Source organism: Schistocerca americana, chromosome 3 (genome assembly GCF_021461395.2).
Source record: "Schistocerca americana isolate TAMUIC-IGC-003095 chromosome 3, iqSchAmer2.1, whole genome shotgun sequence".
Classification (NCBI taxonomy): domain Eukaryota; kingdom Metazoa; phylum Arthropoda; class Insecta; order Orthoptera; family Acrididae; genus Schistocerca; species Schistocerca americana.
In genome coordinates this window covers 747,269,412-747,290,823 of record NC_060121.1, presented here as the reverse complement: position 1 = coordinate 747,290,823, position 21,412 = coordinate 747,269,412, and the positions used below count along the sequence as shown (strand labels likewise).

The 21,412-nt window shown below is 42.8% G+C and overlaps 1 protein-coding gene across 1 annotated transcript; it reads left to right on the top strand.

The window, feature by feature from the left end:
• The first annotated feature begins 1,406 nt into the window (after positions 1-1,406).
• On the top strand, positions 1,407-20,046 carry LOC124606738. The gene is made up of 3 exons (XM_047138770.1): positions 1,407-2,198; positions 13,765-14,100; positions 19,180-20,046. The coding sequence occupies exons 1-3, from the start codon at positions 1,559-1,561 to the stop codon at positions 19,329-19,331; spliced, it is 1,128 nt and encodes a 375-aa protein (XP_046994726.1). The 5' UTR covers positions 1,407-1,558; the 3' UTR covers positions 19,332-20,046.
• Positions 20,047-21,412: the final 1,366 nt, after the last annotated feature.

Below are 21,412 nucleotides of genomic sequence, written 5' to 3'. Positions count from 1 at the left end.
TCTAGTTTCCCAAGATACGTGGGATATCTTCGATGGAAATGTTTCCAGGGGAGCACGCAACTAGTTCGATTGATTTATTGAGATTGAGACGACTGTAACCTCAAGTGTTTACATTTTACAGACTGTATTGTGTCTCACGCGTTTGTGCAGAGTAAGATGGCAGAAACATCTATTCTCTTCATTAATAAATCTGCTTGTTGCCTGTGTATAATAACTTATCGTTTGACGTTTTATAGGCCTTATTTGATACTTTCAGCCACTCCATTGTCTGGTTGCATCTTAAAGTGAATGTCCAATGAAGGTGAGACGACTGTAACCTCAAGTGTTTACATTTTACAGACTGTATTCTGTCTCACTCGTTTGTGCAGAGTAAGATGGCAGAAACATCTAAACTCTTCATTAATAAATCTGCTTGTTGCCTATGTATAATAACTTATCGTTTGACGTTTTATAGGCCTTATTTGATACTTTCAGCCACTCCATTGTCTGGTTGCATCTTAAAGTGAATGTCCAATGAAGGTGAGACGACTGTAACCTCAAGTGTTTACATTTTACAGACTGTATTCTGTCTCACGCGTTTGTGCAGAGTAAGATGGCAGAAACATCTAAACTCTTCATTAATAAATCTGCTTGTTGCCTATGTATAATAACTTATCGTTTGACGTTTTATAGGCCTTATTTGATACTTTCAGCCACTCCATTGTCTGGTTGCATCCTAAAGTGAATGTCCAATGAAGGTGAAATGATGTATTTCGGTGACAGAAGAGCAGCCGCTAATTGGCGACAATCTTCACCAACATTCTGATTCTGCCATTCCGCCGAAGACAGCGACAGTATTGTGGGGGAAGGGAGCGGGGAGGGGGCAGTGACAAACGGCGGCGGGGCGGCCGTGAAAGGCCCCGGGTTATTTTCGCCAGCCCTTTCTTTCTTGCGCCGCAGTCATGCTCCACTAAGAGCTGTGACGGGCAGTAGCCGGTCAGCCCCTCTCGCCGTTTGCCGCCTAATGACCGCCGACGCCAGCAGCAGCAGTCGCCTAGACGAAGGTTTTTCACCTCGCGCCGCCGCCTGTTGTATGGACGCGGCAACGAGCCCCTCTCTCTCTCTCTCTCTCTCTCTCTCTTTCTCTCTCCCCCTACCACTGAGACCATAGCTTCAGAGTCCACCTCCTCCGCTGCGAAGAGTCTTGCCTTTTACTTTGCGCAAGATGCCAACTCACGGTACTCTATTTCGCGTGCCCCAGATAATAATGCGGACTGACTAGCGTCACTTTATTATTGTCCTTTTTGTTACCTTTCCCCGCCCCCTCTCCCAACAGGAACAGAGTTCTTGTACGCGTGCCACGCCGTTGGCAGTGAATCGGCGCGAGGGGTACAAAAGAGCAGGTGCCGACCACCGAACATCGCAGTGCACCGTCCTTCTCCACTGAGAACGGACGGCCTCTCGCATTAAGGACCCAGCGGCGCTGATAACATACAGCTGTGTCTTGTCGTTCCGTCTCGTGAAGGGAGCAACAGTGTTCGTTAAACAGTGAATTTAACCGTCTCGTGTAAGTAAATCAATGGAAGGTACCAACAGCGCGTTGCGACGACCTGTGTGGTTACTCCTGGTGTTACTGTCCCCGGCGCTACGTGCCGATGTCGCCGGCAGCACCGCAGCTACCTCTCCGTCTAGCGTGGCGACTCCAGCCGCCGCTGCTACCGTCGCTTCACTGCTACTCCCCAGACACGCCCGACAGTTCCCGCACTCGTCCGTCAACCAGATTCCCTCCGGCGATGACACCCTATCAGCGGCGCCGTCCACTCCCCGCAAGGCTATCAACAAGGGATGCACCGGAGCGCAGCGCTTCACTCTGACGTGCCTCAAGTTGGACGTGGCAGCTCTGGTGGAGCGCATGTCCTCTGCCAGGGAGTACCAGCTGATGCCCGGCGTGTCCGTGGTGCGCACTAACGGATCCGATGGGGACGGCGCGGCAGCTGAGGGCACGACCTCCACCCCAGACCTGGTGGCATCCGTCGCCAGGGACTTCCCGCACGACTCGGAGGCTCGCGTCGACGCCTACCTGGCGCGCCGCGTCGCCCGCTACCTGCAGACGCACGCCATCAGCGTCAAGCTCCTGGACGCCGACAGCCTGGCGGCGGCTCGCCAGCTCAGCCACGAGGTGTTCGGCCTACCCGCCGCCGAGGGTTCTCAGGAGACAGGTCAGTATCGCGAACACGCCTTCGTCACTGCGAAAAGTAGGAAAAGCAGGTGGAACGCTGAGATTCACAGGAAGAATCCTAAGGAGATGTAACTCTTCCACGGACGAAATTGTTTATAAGGCGCATGTTCGACCGACTCTTTAGGATTGTTCACCAATGTGGGATACTTACCACGTAGGGTTGATAGAAGAGATAGAGAAGATCCGACAAATAGCCGTGCGTCTCGCCACGGAATTGTGTAGGCTGTGCGAGAGCGTTATCGAAATGTTCAACCAACTCCACAGGCAGACGTTACAAGAGAGGCGTTGTGCATCACGGAGGGCGAGCATTTTCCGTGAAGAGTCGAACAACTTTACTTCCTCCCATATACATCTCACGGAATGGCCACAACGAGAAAATTCGAGACATTGGAGCCAATGCAGGGGCCTGCCAACAATCATTCTTTCCACGCGCCATTGACGACTGAATAGGATAGGGTGGATCAGTCAGTGTTATCAAAGGTACCCTCCACCACAGGCCGTTGGATTGCTTGCGGAGTGTGATGTACATAGATGTAGATGTTGCATCATTGCCTCTAACAGCGTACCCAGGAGCCGGGGTAGAAACGAGGGCGGGGTTGCACATTAGTTTCACAGTGAATGGCGACATACTCTTGAATGTGATTTGACGATAATGCTTTGTATGCCTGTCTTTGTAGAAGATGGCTGGATGTCGGCTGGTCAGTTTGAAATAAACAGCAGTGCACCTTCACCCGTAAATTTTGCACGCTTTTTTAAGCCATCGGTTTCTATGTTACATTACATCGTCATCATGCCCCTTAAGAAAAAGAGATCGGATATAATCCGCTTGTATGTTGTCATTGTAGGACCCGTAATAAGATAACCGGTGTCCTCAGATCTCTACTCTTCTCAAGGGGCCTGAGGATGATCTAACGTGGAGACCTGCTACTTGATAAAGAGTTCAAAATTTATGGTGGAAAGTGTAATGCTGTTTTCTTCACTTTAACGACATATTATTCTGCGTTAATTTGCTAGCAGTCAGTACACATTACGTTTTTCGCCTTTCTTCAGGTTGGTATCAAAATCGTTTTGCGGATTCCGTACCTCGATCAGTGAAAACGATATACTCATAGCGTCGTTTTGTTGTTCGAGTGTCTGCCTGTACATCCGTCTGTTAAAACTCCTTTTTCTCAGGAACGGTTGCATGTATTGAGTAGAAATTCATGTCAAGTACTAACGTGTACAGTCCGCTGCTGAAATAAAAAATTTAAGCGTGTAATTCAATGCAGTCAAAAGATAGGGTCATTTATGACACACATTTCGATAAACTCGCCCATCAAAACCTAGAAACGCATGATGTACGTGCATGCTGGTTCTCGTCGTCTAATAGGAAAGCACATGCCTAGAAAAGCGAGAGGTCGCAGGATCGAATCTCGCTCTGACCACGGATTCTTGAGTCCTCATGTCACCCTGCCTTCAACATCAAACGATGTGAGGAGCCACCAGAACAACACATAGTTCAGATTCCAAGTTAAACAGTAGCTTTCTTTCACCTTGTGGTAGGTTAGGTACACGCATGTCGCAGGAGCGTCAACTAATACGAAGGCTGTACCAGGCAATTGAGCCCACGAAATTGCTATTATTGTTGTCTATATACGTAATTAAGTTTGTATGGAACTGTTCATTTCTAAAGGGGTTTGTGTACGCCTGTGATGTCCTCTTTCAATGGTAGCTTCTGGCGGGAGGCAGTTTGAAGTAGATACATGACAGATAGTGTATTGGTTAGCTTATTATTTAGACGTGGATGGCTGACGTCTCCCACGAGATATATTCCCATGGTCTGGACGGAACGTTAGGAAGGCTAATGACACATATATTATCACGAGGCATTTATTACCATGCATGACACCTTACGGAGAATAGGGCAGGGCACTTCTAGTACCATTACCAGTTTATCTTCTCTGCTCCATTTGCCAGTGGTGCGTGGGAATATGGAATCGCTAAGTTTCCCTTTGAGCTCTGAGTTCTCTGATATCCTTGTAGTGGCCATTTCGTGATAAACATGTGAGAGGAAGTAATACGTTGCCAGACTATTGATGGATGATTATTACTTGCTGGACTGTCCCATGACAAAACGTGCCGCTCTTCGATTGATCTGATCTGTTCTCCTTATCCAGCCTGATACGTGTCAACGGTGTTGCAAATGTGTTTTATAAACCATTTCTTTCGTAGGTGAATTACATTTCCTTAACATAATCCCAACGAATCCCAGCCAACCATCAGCTTTTGCTCTAATCACTATCAAGTGGTATTTCCAATTTAGGTCTCTCCAGACGTTTACTCCTCTCTATCTTTTGAATTTTACTGTTGCAACTGTTGTGGTACTGCGAACGGCTGAAAGCAAAGGGAAACTACAGCCCTAATTTTTTCCCGAGGGCATGCAGCTTTACTGGATGGTTAAATGATGATGGCGTCCTCTTGGGTAAAATATTCCGGAGGTAAAATAGTCCCCCATTCGGATCTCCGAGCGGGGACTACTCAGGAGGACGTCGTTATCAAGAGAAAGAAAACTGGCGTTCTACGAATCGGAGCGTGGAATGTCAGGTCCCTTAATCGGGCAGGTAGGTTAGAAAATTTAAAAAGGGAAATGGGTAGGTTAAAGTTAGATATAGTGGGAATTAGTGAAGTTCGGTGGCAGGAGGAACAAGACTTTTGGTCAGGTCAATACAGGGTTGTAAATACAAAATCTAATAGCGGTAATGCAGGAGTTGGTTTAACAATCAAAAAAAAAAAAAAAAAAAAATAGGAGTGCGGGTAAGCTACTACAAACAGCATAGTGAACGCATTATTGTGGCCAAGATAGACACGAAACCCATGCCTACTACGGTAGTACAAGTTTATATGCCAACTAGCTCTGCAGGTGATGAAGAAACTGATGAAATGTATGATGAGATAAAAGAAATTATTCAGGTAGTGAAGGGAGACGAAAATTTAATAGTCGTGGGTGACTGGAATTCGACAGTAGGAAAAGTAAGAGAAGGAAACGTAGTGGGTGAATATGCATTGGGGCTAAGAAACGAAAGAGGAAGTCGCCTGGTAGAATTTTGCACAGAGCATAACTTAATCATAGCTAACACTCGGTTCAAGAATCATGCAAGAAGGTTGTACACGCGGAAGAATCCTGGAGATACTAAAAGGTTTCAGATAGATGATATAATGGTAAGACAGAGATTTAGGAACCAGATTTTAAATTGTAAGACATTTTCAGGGGCAGATTTGGACTCTGACCACAATCTATTAGTTATGAAATGTAGATTAAAACTGAAGAAACTGCAAAAAGGTCGGAATTTAAGGAGATGGGACCTGGATAAACTGAAAGAACCAGAGGTTGTACAGAGTTTCAGGGAGAGCATAAGCGAACAATTGACAGGCATGGGAGAAATAAATACAGTAGAAGAAGAATTGGTAGCTTTGAGGAGTGAAGTAGTGAAGGCAGCAGAGGATCAAGTAGGTAAAAAGATGAGGGCTAGTAGAAGTCTTTGGATAACAGAAGAGATACTGAATTTAATCGATGAAAGGAGAAAATACAAAAATGCAGTAAGTGAAGCAGGCAAAAAGGAATACAAACGTCTCAAAAATAAGATCGACAGGAAGTGCAAAACGGCTAAGAAGGGATGGCTAGAGGACAAATATAAAGATTCAGAGGCTTATCTCACGAGGGGTAAGATAGATATAGAGGGTCTATACAGGGGCGATGTTCTTGAGGACAATTTTATGGGAATGGAAGAGGAGGTAGATGAAGATGAAATGGGGGATATGATACTGCGTGAAGAGTTTGACAGAGCACTGAAAGACCTAAGTCGAAACAAGGCCCCGGCAGTAGACAACATTCCATTAGAGCTATTGACAGCCTTGGGAGAGCCAGGCCTAACAAAACTCTACCATCTAGTGAGCAAGATGTATGAGACAGGCGAAATTCCCCCAGACTTCAAGAAGAATATAGTAAATCCAATCCAAAAAAAGAGCAGGTGTTGACAGATGTGAAAATTCAGTTTAATAAGTCACAGCTGCAAAATACTAACGCGAATACTTTACAGACGAATGGAAAAACAGGTAGAAGTTGACCTCGGTGAATATCGGCTTGGATTCCGCAGAAATGTTGGAACACGTGAGGCAATACTGACCCTACGACTTATCTTAAAAGAAAGATTAAGGAAAGGTAAACGTACATTTCTAGCATTTGTAGACTTAGAGAAGGCTTTTGACAATGTTGACTGGAATACTCTCTTTCAAATTCTAAAGGTGGCAGGGGTAAAGTACAGGAAGCGAAAGGCTATTTACAATTTGTACAGAAACCAGATGGCAGTTATAAGAGTCGAGGGACATGAAAGGGAAGCAGTGGTTTGGAAGGGAGTGAGACAGGGTTGTAACCTCTCCCCTATGCTATTCAATCTGTATATTGGGCAAGCCGTAAAGGAAACAAAAGAAAAGCTCGGAGTAGGAATTTAAATCCATGGAGAAGAAATAAAATCGTTCAGGTTCGCCGATGACATTGTAATTCTGTCAGAGACTGCAAAGGACTTGGAAGAGCAGTTGAATGGAATGGACAGTGTCTTGAAAGGAGGATATAAGATGAACATCAACAAAAGCAAAACGACGATAATGGAATGCAAACGAATTAAGTCGGGTGATGCTGAGGGAATTAGATTAGGAAATGAGACACTTAAAGTAGTAAAGGAGTTTTGCTATTTGGGGAGTAAAGTAACTGATGATGGTCGAAGTAGAGAGGATATAAAATGTTGACTGGAATTGGCAAGGAAAGCGTTTCGGACGAAGAGAAATTTGTTAACATCGAGTATTGATTTAAGTGTCAGGAAGTCGTTTCTGAAAGTATTTGTATGGAGTGTAGCCATGTATGGAATTGAAGCATGGACGATAAATAGTTTAGACAAGAAGAGAATAGAAGCTTTCGAAATGTGGTGTTACAGAAGAATGCTGAAGATTAGGTGGGTAGATCACATAACTAATGAGGAAGTATTGAATAGAATTGGGGAGAAGAGGAGTTTGTGGCACAACTTGACTAGAAGAAGGGATCGGTTGGTAGGACATGTTCTGAGGCATCAAGGGATCACCAATTTGGTACTGGAGGGCAGCGTGGAGGGTAAAAATCGTAGAGGGAGACCAAGAGATGAATACACTAAGCAGATTCAGAAGGATGTAGGCTGGAGTAGGTACTGGGAGATGAAGAAACTTGCACAGGATAGAGTAGCATGGAGAGCTGCATCAAACCAGTCTCAGGACTGAAGACCACAACAACAACAACATATGAAAATGAAAATCATTCTGTTTCCGTTAAGACTCGTCACCCTGCAGCTATGATAATGATCTGCAGATGGGTGACACTGTCCGGAACCGGTAATTTTCAGTGAATTAAACAACAATGTACCAAAAATAACTGACAAACGGCATGATATACAGGCAAACGTAGAAGGATAGACGAACATAGAAGACATTACGATAATGCGATTCCTAAATCACTAGAGAAAATACAGAATGGGAAGAGGTTCATCATAAGTAATATAAGAGACAGAAAAATATTTGAGAAAAACCTTCGTTTTCAGTTCTGGGTTAGTAATGAGAGGCAGTAGAAAAATCAGTGCTATGCTGTTTAGAAATAATCAAAAAATACTTTTGTTGGCGCTGAAGGCAATGCGCGAAGAGAGCTGTTCTTCAAAACCCGATATGGAGAATCATGTTGCTAAAGGAACCGAAATTCACGAGTACTTGGGCGTAGAAACATTTCAATTATATCTGGGATCTATAGTAACAAAGGGACAGAAGTAATCAAATGCGCTCTCTGCGCAGTAGAATTACCTGAAGAATAAGCGTGAGAAGATATCAAAAGTGAACAAAATTTGTTAAATGCAATACGATATTCAATTTAAACCTCAGAATTGATAATGACAGTTACTGAGGCTGTCAACGGGTACTAGTACGAGCAGTTTGTTCCGTCTACGCAGCCTTTATGACTTGATCTGAAAAGAGCGCATTACTTCAGTATTGCACTTGTGGAAGAGGTGAAGTTAGATAAAAGACTATGTCCTCTCAGGAACTAGTACAGTTCACTTCTGTTCCGACAGGATGCACAATGAAAGTGCAAAGTCATGATATTACAGACTACTTCACCCACTTGGAAAGGAGGCCTGTAGAAATAATTCTTTATCATGCTCCGTAACTACAAACGCAATTTGCAGAAATACACGTCACGCATGTGAGCACCACGTATAGGGGCACAACTGTGACAGAATCCCAATTAAAGGAAGATCTTTTAAGAAGCACTCGCAGCTAATGGCATCCGTTTGGAGGCTGCAGAGTCATCTCACGGCCTGCACTCGTGTGAGCTGGTTGCAGCTGCAGTCCACCAGCACAAAATCACAAACAAACAGTACGCTGCTTAAAAGACGAGTGGTTATTGGACGGTGAATCAAGAAACTTGTTTTAAAATGTATTGTTGAGGTTATACATTTATGATCTACTTTACATTGTTACTGCGTCCTATGCTTAACTTAAAGTAACGGCACACGACCCAAATTTCAGTGTAAAGTATAAACACTGTTTCGACATGACATTGCCTTCTTTTAATATTTTCGCAGTCTATTCAGTAAGTAACAGTCTTCGTGAACACAAACAAAATATCCGAACTCGGCAGGGTAGCCGTGCTTGTTAGAACGTCGCTTGCAGGAACGGGGAGATGCGCCAGTGCCAGATGGAATCCGCACGGCGGCTCACAGGCAAGGACCGGTGCACTGGCCAGACTGGAAGCGCATTTTAGTCGGTTTCCCGCATCCCACTAGATGAATACTGGGTTGGTTAAAAAAAAATGGCTCTGAGCACTATGGGACTTAACATCTTTGGTCATCAGTCCCCTAGAACTTAGAACTACTTAAACCTAACTAACCTAAGGACATCACACACATCCATGCCCGAGGCAGGATTCGAACCTGCGACCGTAGCAGCCCCGCGGTTCCGGACTGCAACGCTAGAACCGCTCGGCCACCGCGGCCGGCAATACTGGGCTGGTATCCAAGGCCCTCCTCAGTTACGCGATTCGCAATTTGAAACTTTTCCCTCACTTCCATGTAAATAACAGTACATGCGAACAGTTGAGGGTCACATATTCCGCCCCTGCGGGGTGTGGGGGATGGCGGGAATGGGGGCGTCAGAGGTGGGGGGAGACTGGCGACAGGGACGGCATCGGCCACCCCTTACATTAACCAAGCCAAATGCTGAAATAACCACGCTGACAATGCGTCGATGCAGGACAAAAATACAAGAAACAGAAGAAGAAATCAATGGACAATGTGGAATTTCTGCAGTTGTGGTGGTACTGGAACAGTAGGCTTTTACGCTGGGTCCGATTTATTGAGTTGCAAATAGGGTGAAATTTTGTACGTATATTTTGCACAATAAATTTGGAAAACAGTTTTCAGACGTGAAATTCACTTGATATCAAACAATCAAAAACTTAGGCCCAGCTATACCCAAAACGTCTCACAAACAACAACGTAACACTCATCACCCACTGTAAAAGCTAGTGTGACTAACAATTTCTGAGAAGTTAGCAATTATGAGAAGACCATACTTAAAAATCAGAGTACCTTCAAAAAACAGCTTAATGACAGCAAATGTAACATCTCAAGAAGAGTACGAAAGGATTATAACATAAAAGTGAAATGACTAGGAACAGCATTTCCCTTCCATAATTATTCACTGACACCTATGCTATTAAACCTGGTTTCATTACTCATGTAGGCCGCTAAACACTCAATCCTTTTCAGCATTCTTAGTTTCACATCATAATTAACCACTGAAATGTTAATCTGAAACAATTTAGTATTAGCCACAAGATAGAGCAACATGTTACATCAGCTTAAATGGACTCGAATAATACCTGATCTGAAAGGCTAAACCATTAAATTTGTAAAGCAGCCTGCCAGTATATCAAAAAACAAGTTACGTCGGTTTTCGTGTAACAAAAATGACAAAACAGCTGCCAATAAGCGAGGGCAAAATAAACAAAACATAGGCTTGCAGTACTTGACAAGAGCACTATCTCTCTAGGTGTATGATAAACACATTTATTTGCAGGAAGTACTCGTACAATAAGCTAGCTAATTCAACGTGTCAGAAATCGCGACCTCAACTGCCCGCACAACACCGGTGAGCCACACCTTCCACAACGCAGCCATTGGCACAAAAATGACGAGGGAAATAACGAACCTATATTCCACAGGACGAGTAATCATCATTTCTTCAAAATGGGCATCGTAACTCGAAGACGGTTCCAGGTATCTCAGGTGGCGCCTTTCAGCCGTTACACCAAATCATAAAAATTCGAGTTTCTGCCTCATTTCTGCCTTAGATTCAAAGCACGCAACTCACAGGTATTGTACAATCCACGTAAAGCTGGCAGATGTATCCCCCCCCCCCCCCCCCCCGTTACTTCTCTTCTACTTTTCAGTTTTATTTCTCCTAATAGAAAATCACATGACTCTCCACATACATATTGTTAAGTGACTTAAAGGACTACAAAAAACTATGTCGAGCACACAACATCTTTTAAATGTAACCTGGTATGATGGTGGCAATGCCTAGAAACTAAAAAATAGTTGCAGTGTCTAGAAACTGCCTTGAGAATGCAACAAAGTTAAAAGTGTTCCACACGTTGTATGCGTGCCTTTCACTTTTTGCATTTTTCCTGAATGTTTTTAGACGAATTTTCAGACAAATTTGAACAAACAGACTGTTAAGAACCTACCCCAGCAAAACAGTGCTGTAAGTTAGCGACAAATTCTGTCAGTAAGTCAGTAAGAGCTTTCAGAAGTTTTCGAATGCCGAAATCCTGAGAAACGATCTTTATGGCTGCGTTATCACTGGATATAGAGACACCTCGAGTGACATAATTTTGTTTAGATGTCCTTCAGTTTTTATTAAATTCGTCTGTCACACCCTAGAACTACTCGGTAATAAGTCAACGTTTTAACAGCAAAGGGAAGTTGAAGGTCAACCTTTCATCGACGTAGAGGCAATTGGAGACGTTGAATTAAACATATAAGGTAGGCCTTGTCCTTTGTTTTATGTTTCCTTTGAATCCCAGTTTCTAGTCAGAGATCAAGAGCCGTAGTTGCAAGTATTTAGTGGATTACAAATTCTAGTTTATTTAACGGAGACCGCACCAGAAGTTCTAAGTCATTGTATGTTATGGTAAAGAATTCATACGACATGTACTGTAATGTCATATTCAAAATCCACAACCAAATCGCATTAAGAGGTAGCTAAGCGGCCTTGAGTCATACCTGAACAAGTGATACTGCAGGTTACCTCAATCGTCGTGAGTCTGTATCTTTTTTGGAACAATATGTTGGTATACAAAAACAGAATGAAAGAGGTTAATTACTGACGATTAATTTGTGAACTTCGAAACTACAATTGCTGAGATTGTGTAATGCCTAACCCACATCAGAGTAGCATTTTCAGTGTTCTGTAGCTCTTTCAGTGTGTGAGGATTATTTTAGCAAATTTGACCCTTCTATTTGCCCCACAGGTGAAAATCACACGGAGAGAGATCAGGTGCTCAAGGTAACCAGGAGATTGCATTACCTCTGCTGATTGTCCTCTCCTTACCGAACAACTCATGCATTCGTGACAATATTGTCAAGGCCATATACTCTTGCTACGTCTTGCTGAAAATATCCATGCTGTCGTTCATCTACTGTTACTTAATCCACTCCTTGGGATTAAACAGTTTCTGGAAAAGTCGGTTAGCATTTGAAGTTTGTTGAAAGAACCGTGCTACGATGCGGACATCAAACACTGTGTAACAGTCACCATTCCGACATTATACAACGGCTCTCCAGAGCAGTAACGCCGATTTTCAGATTCATAATGGCGCCTGTTCTGTTAGTTCTCGTACCCTGACAGACTGAATCAGACCCCGTCTGAAGAAATGAAAAAACTGAGGACTCACTTCACTCAGAAACCACTGGCAGAACACAACACGTGAAAGTTCGTCTGCATTCTCAACAATATATTTGTAAGGCTACCGGCGAAGGCCTTCCCTGATAATGTTTCGTCATGATCTCTTAATTCCCACTTGCACAGCTAAATGTTGTTGAGGTTTCGTCAGATTTCATTTGAGCCATATTTTCTGGTGTTCTAACTCTTTTCGGATATGATTTTTATTTGGTAAAGGTCTCGTTTCACGTCATTTTGCCACTAAGTTTTGACTGTAGACTTAGCTGGACGTTTCGCAACACTCCCACGCAAAGAGGTCAGTAAACATTCTCCACAAATTGTGCTTCGGGCAACACTCACAACGAACACGTTTTGTTTTATCATGAGCACCATTTTGTGGTATAACCATCTGGTTGATCCTCTTACTCAAACGCGATGACACAGCGAAGTACTCAGGTCACGGCATGCGGGAGATGCTCATATGCAGGCATGTGACAGCAACCCATTGGTGCATAGAAATCGGTTTCCAGCATTTTATGTAATGAGCAGTTATCTTATCATTAACAAGCATTAACTCCATGTCAGTGCCATAAATATTTTCCGGGCCATTTTTAGTTTGCTCCCCTCCCCACCACCTGTGTACTCAAATATCCTCCTTATCAAATGGTTCAAATGTCTCTGAGCACTATTCGACTTAACTTGTGAGGTCATCAGTCCCCCAGAACTTAGAACTACTTGAACGTAACTAACCTAAGGACATCACTCACATCCATGCCCGAGGCAGGATTCTAACCTGCGACAGTAGCGGTCGCGCGGTTCCAGACTGTAGCGCCTAGAACCACTCGGCCACCACGGCCGGCTCCTCCTTATCACGCAGGCTTATGTTTCCTGCGGTTTCTTTAGTTTAGGCTAATTTTTGAACTGCCACTAAATTTTTGTCATAGTGCTTGTTCTACTTACCAAACTGCTATAACGGAATGGACAAAGAAGGTTCAACGAATAGTAGCACGTTTCGTAATGTGTTTATTCAGTCAGCACGAAAATGATGCTGAAATACTCATCAAACTGTACTAGAACACAAAACGGTACGACTTGGACATCCTGCGTCGTAATGTGTTACCCCTCATGCGGCTGTATTATGCTGCCAGTTTTCAACAGGACAACTTCGTCCACACACGTTACAATTGTCTGTAAACAGTTTATGTGATGCTGCGATACTCTAGTGGCCAGGAACATCCTCAGACCCGCCCCCAACACAACATGTGTGGGATATGCTCCTTCGTCAGTTGAGTCTCAGTGATAGTACCCAGGATATCAGGGACCGGTTGCAACCGTTGTGGGATGGCTTATCTCAGCAGGTGGCGCAACATTTTCTTTTTCTTTTTCCTTTGTGCAGTGTAGCCGCTCGTGTGTCAAAACAAAAGTGTCACTAACGGCGCTGCACGACTATCGGTACCGGTGAATCGTAGCATATGAGCTGAATCTTGAGGTGTGTTGTTCAGGGTCATTTGAATATAACATTGTCATTGATTCAAATTTGCACCTTGCGGTAGGTCGCAAGGGAGGTGGCGGCCTGGGCGGCAAGAAGGGCGGCGGCGGCCAGCTGCTGCTGATGATGATGATGATGAAGGCGATGATGGGCGCGGGAGCGGGCGGCCTGCTCTTCCTGCTGGCGGGCAAGGCGCTCATCACGGCGCTGCTGGCGCTCATGCTGGCCGCCATCGTCGGGCTGAAGAGCCTGGCCGGCGGCGGCGGCGGCAAGTCCGTCACCTACGAGATCGTCAGCAAGCCCGTCTACTCGCACGAGCACACGCACTCCTCCGAGGTGCAGCACGGCCACGGCTACGGCCACTCCTCCTACGGGCGCAGCTTCAGCGTCGACCCAGTCGGTCAGTATCCTAAAGAACACGCACCGGCCCATCCCGACGACACTCCCCTGTATTACCGTTTCAAACACAACTTGTTTTCTTCTTCTTATTTCAGCGCGCATCTGTTTCGTATGTAGGAGACCATCACAGTTATACAGTGGTTATAATTAAAATGCAGCTACTCGCACAGGTCCAGTATGGTCTGTAATAATCATATGGCAGCAAAACTCGGTAAATATTCTAATGCGTTAATGGGGAACCGATTTAGGATATAAAATTAATTAGTTCCCATTTTGGCCACCAGGATCATCTCTGGCACTGTGAACGCAAGGAAATGTTCCCATACATAAAGGATTAGCAACGGGACAAGGGCAGAGGAGGTCAATCAATTGAAAGAAGGATAATGTTGAAGTCGTTATTAATCGCCACTTACACAATTTGTTCAATATGAGCACTGGAGACACCGACGAGATGCTGTACTGCGCCAGATTTGCATCTGGTGGCGCAAACTCGAACTATTTTTTTTTTTTCAGCATATACTGGTTCCGCATTAACGCATTACAATATATACCGACTTTCGCTGCCATAAGATAATTACAGCCCACGCTGTACATCTGTGAGTAACCGTACTATAATTATAACCACTTTTGCTTGTTCTAAGACGTTCCTCGCTCGTGCGTTAATCCCACGTCCGTAAGTTTCTGAGTCGCCTCGCGGGATTAGCCGAGCGGTCAAAGGCGCTGCAGTCATAGACTGTGCGGCTGGCCCCGGTGGAGGTTCGAGTCCTCCCTCGGGCATGGGTGCGTGTGTTTGTCCTTAGGATAATTTAGGTTAAGTAGTGTGTATGCCTTAGAAGTTAAGTCCCATAAGATTTCACACACATTATTTTTCCTCTTCTTCCCTGTCCTCTTTCACCAGGTTATCTTTCCTTGAAGAACGCTGCAGTATTCTATTATATTTCCGTTCCATATTACCTGGTGAAGGTCATGTAGGTTTTTCCATTTTAATATGTTTTCAACTTTTTGTTTCCCCATCATTTTGTGGAAAAAGGATGGGTAATGTTCCTTTGTAGATATCTTATTTTTGTGTTGATAGAGAGGTGTTGGTTCTTGAAAATATTTTTCGAAAACGCAGCTCTGACTCTCAGAATACGGAGTTATATTTCTTGCGAGATGTACCACTAGTTGTTCATGTTGATTCCCAGATATTTGTATTCCTTTACTTGTTCAATAACTTTACGGTTAATGTTTAGTTGACAGTTTGGTATGTCTTTCTTGCTGATGACCATAAATTTTTACTTATTTTCGTTTCTATGCATAACGCTCACTACTTTAGCTGATTCGGGATACAATATGGTAGAGGACTATTTTAGCTGTCGACAAATATTGCAGTACCATCAGATTAGTGGACACTGGTAGCTTCTTTCCATTCGATTTCTTCATTGACGTGTTCATGCGCTTCTTTGAAGATGTATTCTGAACAAAGAAGAAATATCAGTGGCGCCGCAAGAGAGCTCTATTTAACTCCCTGTCACATCTCTAATATGTCAGATTTCTCGTTTTATATTCACTGCAGCATACTGATATCAGCATAGAATAATTATGATCCAGAGGTCTTCGTCATCTGTTCCGCTATTAATTTAACATCTTGGCGATTTCCTTATGTTGTCCTCTATCAAAATCCTTCCGATAATCGATAAAGCAGGTATGGACATCACAGTTCACGTCTCTGCACCTCTGGAATAAAATCTAAATATAGAACAGAGCCTCTCGAATTACGACAGCATTTTTAAAGCCGAACTACGTAGCTGCCGTTTGCTTTCCGATAACTTTGTATGTTATTTTGTGTATAACTTTCAGTAATACCGTGAATTCAATAATTTGTTCAATCGGAAACAACTCCTCCTCAATTTAAAAATACGTACGCTCCCGAGGCCAGTATCAACCTCACTAAAACCGTTTCATCTCTACTGATGCATCAGCTTCTGAAATACCGAAACGCTAAGATATTCAATATCCAACGTTTCGACGGTGTCGCAGCAGCCTTCCTTCGGCTGTAGAAAGATTCAGATGGCTAGTGGGTGCTTAAATGTATTACGTTTTTTCAGATGTTAGGTGACTACCGACGCAAAAATCTTTTATTGGATCGAAAATACGACCAGTGGGTGCTAATAACATTGGCGAAGTGTCGGATATTTGACATTTTATCATTTTACTATTTTGTAATACCACGCGGCCATACCTCTAAAAGGACTTTAATAAGATCAGCCTCATGTTTTCGTCTCTTATACATGAAGGTACCGTTATTCCGTACTTGATCACCTGTACATGAAGTTCAATTTCAGTTGCCTTGTCCTCGGTGTTTCCTTCGGAACGTCACTTTTTCATTCATGTCTTCCCCCGTTAGGTCTTTCATTGATTCAACTTAAATTTAAGTATTTACTAGTTATTTATTCAGAAATTATGTTAAATTTTTCCGGAACCATCTTTTCCGATTTCGTCATTCTCTTCCTATTTTTTTTTTTTTTTTTTTGTTTCCAGGTTCTTTTTTTTTTTTTTTTTTTTTTAGATATGAACATAGAATTTAATTTCTTCCCTCTACAAGATAAGCTCAACATCTGCTCAATGAATACCTTAGGTAATCCAATAGTGTTGGTAATTATCGCCTACCATGAATTGGTGGGTAATTATTCCTCTCAAGTGATTTATCATTTAAGCATGAAATTGATGTAAGGACCACTAGACGAAGTCCTTGTTTGAAAATGTATTGCGTTGTAGTCTTTCTAAGTATAAAAAGTTTAAGGATCGGATAATTGCAACGCCAATTGTTAGCAGGTGATGGAGTGGTTTGTCGTAGAAGTTTGTATGTTCTACAGTAGATTTATCCAATCAGGGATTCGTTTGATTTTCTCAATATTTTAGTTGATCGACTGAGCAGTCAGCATCCATATGATTTGGTAATCGTCCCTTCCTCTTGCCAACGATCCTTAGCAGGATATCTCTTCTGGGTTGCTGCCGCTATCAGTATGGAGCTAAAAATTTTTTACACATGCTCAAGTTAGTAAGTTAGGCGTCGGGATACAACCAATTGGCGTCCACAGCAACAGTCTGAGGTTTTCTTGCTTAATAATACAACATGTCACACAAAATGTTAGTAAATCTAGGACACAAATCCCAATAAAAAGTAATAGGATGCTAGCGCTTCCCACCAATTTACGACATTATAACTAACGTTTCATGTGTGAACAGTTCATCAGCTGGTTACTAATAAATATGGGATATTCAGATTGCGAACCCGTGAGCCTCCATTAGAAAATGTTTCTTGCTATTCCTATTGAACTGCACAGATCTGAAATGCGAGATGCATCAGCGCCACAAGAAAACCAATGAAACATAGGAAGTTATTTCAACGAATAATGAAACTCATTACAGAGAATTTGAAGTATTACCTTCGAAAGCAGCTACTGCTAAACTCAGGATTTTATGTTTGTGCCGCTCTTGGTGCTCCTGTTGTGCTCTGTAGAGGCTGTGCGGTAGAAGCTGATGTGGATGTGGGATTTAAGTGTCTGAAGAGGCGGGCATCACATCGGGTTCGGCGCTAGGACATGTTGTCGGTTCCACATCAATGTATTTTTCAAGGGAAGAAAATGTAAGGTGTTCTATAACGTTCTCGAGCTTTCGCAAATATTCTAGAATGTTTGATGAATGTTTTTCTAACTTTCTAGAACATTCTGGAGTGACATAAAATATAACTTTGAAATCGAACATATCGCACTAAATCGTTTTAACAGATGATTTCAACTTACTGAAAACAGAAGAACAACTAATCAAAAAATTATATCTGCTTAAATGATAAAGCACATAAACAAATAAATTTTGTAGTTCACCAAACAAAAAGAGAATACAGAAAATGCTTCCAGTGGGAAGAAAAAATATTTCAGTCTACTGGTACAGTAATTAGCGAAAATGAAAGTTTAAATTTCCCAACATAATTCCTCATTTCGCTCAGTGTTACCGTTGTGTCCTCATAAAGAAGCTTTTAAATATCATAGATGCGGAAACAGTAACCAGAAAGGAAAAAGGCGGTATTCAAATACATTTCAGTTAACTAAGCATTCAGCTTTGAAGTGCTCTAGCTTCCGGCATGACAAGGGTGTAGTATGACTATCAATAACAAACATTCGAAACATAAAATTCATTCATATTTGCACCCGAAAGCAAAATGCCAAATGTAGTTTATAACAATATACTTTGCATAAACTAGAGTGTGCTTTTGTTTTCAACTCGGAAAATGAATGCAAAGAAAGACCAAACGAGTTGAGAACTTTTCATTTTGTAAGAGAAAGTTTTTGGTATAAAAAAGCATCCACACTGTCTGAAATTGTAGTTTTCATATTGTTTGCCATTAATCACAAACCCGCACGCGATATCTCCTTCACACAGACAAAAAACCACAGGTTGTGGTGTTTTTATTTTCTAATTTTTTTCCTATGCCCTAAAGGATACAATTTATCGAAAACAGTGTTCTTGTGTTACGACTCTGCAATTTTTCACAACTGTCAATCCGCCAGTTTTGCCCAAATATGTGTCATTATTGAGCAAAGTTTTATGCTGTACCGTTTTGGATATTGCAGCTTCGTTCTTGATTCTATCAACATTTTGTCTTAATAGACATTTATTGTAATTTGGATAAGCTGAAACTCTTAGTAGTTCAAAAAGAAAAAGTTACCAATCCTTCAACAACAATATTTCTCTAAGAACAAAGTACGCCAGTACCTTAAAATAATCAGTGGAAGAGAGTACTGTTTCAGATATCTGGTGAAACGTGGAAACTAGATACCATGCTAAAATTAATCTCCATTTTACTTTCATAGAAGGTGAAACTATGTTAAAGAAGAATATTGCAATAACAACTTTGGGTGCATTTCAATTGTGGTTTATTCATAAACAAATGTAAATACTCAACATAACATCTTTGCTGAAAATTCACTTGTAGCACAGTCTTCATATTAAAATATTGTAGTATATGGTATTTCAGGCTAGATGAAGTTAGCATTATAGTGGTGGCATCCAGCAAGTCACGTACTATGTCTGTTTGCAGAGGCGATCAACAAGTCAGCGACAGAGTACGACTCCACTGGTGATTCTTCCTACGTACCAGGCGGGATCCCTTACTACAGTAGCAACTCAGACGCGCAGCCAATGGCGTACAGGGCCTACAGCAGCATCGTGGACAACACCCGTGGGGCATAACGACAGCGAGCACACAACAACGACACCACGAACACGTAACGATTGCAGACAGCGACCACTGGCCCAGCACCGACGACTGCTCGACCACTGCTATACGACTGGTAGACGACTGCTAGACGACCGGCAGACGACTGCTAGGCAACTGGTAGACGACTGGTAGGCGACTACGACCCAGAGCTCTAGGGCTAATACCCTCGTGGCTCTCAGCGACGCTCAGTACCGACGTATAGAAACACGCATTACAATTAAGTGACCTGTTGTAGACGTACTCAGTGACTGACAGAGTACAGTGACTATACATGCCGATACACCTATTCGCGAAAGACGGTTATGACTACTCTGACTGTAAATTAATGACCTTACTGTGACAATTTACACGCATACCGCTAAGACAGTTACATAATGAGAGCAGACCAGTTACATAATGAGACGATAAGAACACAATGACGAATGACTTATTTACCTACTATCGTTTGCGACAACATACACTGGAGACAGAAAATAGCGGTAGAGAGGGAAAAGGACCACATAACGATAACAATTCTAAGCCACCATCAACAAGACGACAACGGAGATATATTACAAAATTGACACTTATACGGACACGTGCTGTATTATTTGTATTTATTTATTTATTTATGATGTATAGACTTTTAATTTATTTGTTCTTATATCTGTTTACAATATATGTTCTTTCATAATTATTAAAGCATACCTGAGCAATGAAAAATTTTATGAATTTTAATTGACTACCAATTTCCTACTTTTGTAACCGTGGAACTTTCACTAGAGTTCAACAGTGAGATATACCCACAAGAAATGCAGAGTTGTATCTGGATCGACAGATGCTTAACACTCAAGGGGACTCTAGCGTTCGGCTGAAGATAGTGCAACGTTCCATCAGGAGAACTGTCTACTAATTATATTCTAAAGCAGTCAGTTTTAAAATCATCACATTTTGCATTAGATACATAATAGTATCCATACACAACTTCAGCCCAATTATGCGTCAGCTGGATACTTCAGAGCCTTATTCAGGAAAGCCACTGTCCATCTTTGCCGTTAGTGTCAAAAGCGAATGTAACTGGCTGATAGGAGGAAACACCAGGAAGTTTATTGTGCTTCGCGAAATGATGCCACTATCTTTGGACTAAAAGCCGAACTATTTAAAAAGTTAAAATCGGGATTCTAATTCCCGTGTCAGATTTCATTTTTCTTGCTTAAGCATTTCAACAGGTCGGACATGTATCCGTATTTATTCTTAACAAAACGAAAACAATAAAATGAAAGAATCTCTTTCCGCCACTTTCTGAAATAAATGAACGCGGCAAAAGACAACTAACTATGTAAGGGTACCAGTAATGTTAAGAAATCATAAAGTTAGCCTCACCAAACCACGGAACAATTGACATCTTTACAGAGCACATGTTTCTGCTGTTTAACGGGACAAACATACACTCCTGGAAATTGAAATAAGAACACCGTGAATTCATTGTCCCAGGAAGGGGAAACTTTATTGACACATTCCTGGTGTCAGATACATCACATGATCACACTGACAGAACCACAGGCACATAGACACAGGCAACAGAGCATGCACAATGTCGGCACTAGTACAGTGTATATCCACCTTTCGCAGCAATGCAGGCTGCTATTCTCCCATGGAGACGATCGTAGAGATGCTGGATGTAGTCCTGTGGAACGGCTTGCCATGCCATTTCCACCTGGCGCCTCAGTTGGACCAGCGTTCGTGCTGGACGTGCAGACCGCGTGAGACGACGCTTCATCCAGTCCCAAACATGCTCAATGGGGGACAGATCCGGAGATCTTGCTGGCCAGGGTAGTTGACTTACACCTTCTAGAGCACGTTGGTTGGCACGGGATACATGCGGACGTGCACTGTCCTGTTGGAACAGTAAGTTCCCTTGCCGGTCTAGGAATGGTAGAACGATGGGTTCGACGACGGTTTGGATGTACCGTGCACTATTCAGTGTCCCCTCGACGATCACCAGTGGTGTACGGCCAGTGTAGGAGATCGCTCCCCACACCATGACGCCGGGTGTTGGCCCTGTGTGCCTCGG

Excerpts from the sequence above, each read along its gene's own strand:
- LOC124606738 (XM_047138770.1), top strand. The coding sequence starts at position 1,559 with ATGGAAGGTACCAACAGCGCGTTGCGACGACCTGTGTGGTTACTCCTG. Across the intron at positions 2,199-13,764 it reads CGAGGGTTCTCAGGAGACAG|GTCGCAAGGGAGGTGGCGGC; the intron begins GTCAGTATCGCG and ends ACCTTGCGGTAG. Across the intron at positions 14,101-19,179 it reads CTTCAGCGTCGACCCAGTCG|AGGCGATCAACAAGTCAGCG; the intron begins GTCAGTATCCTA and ends GTCTGTTTGCAG.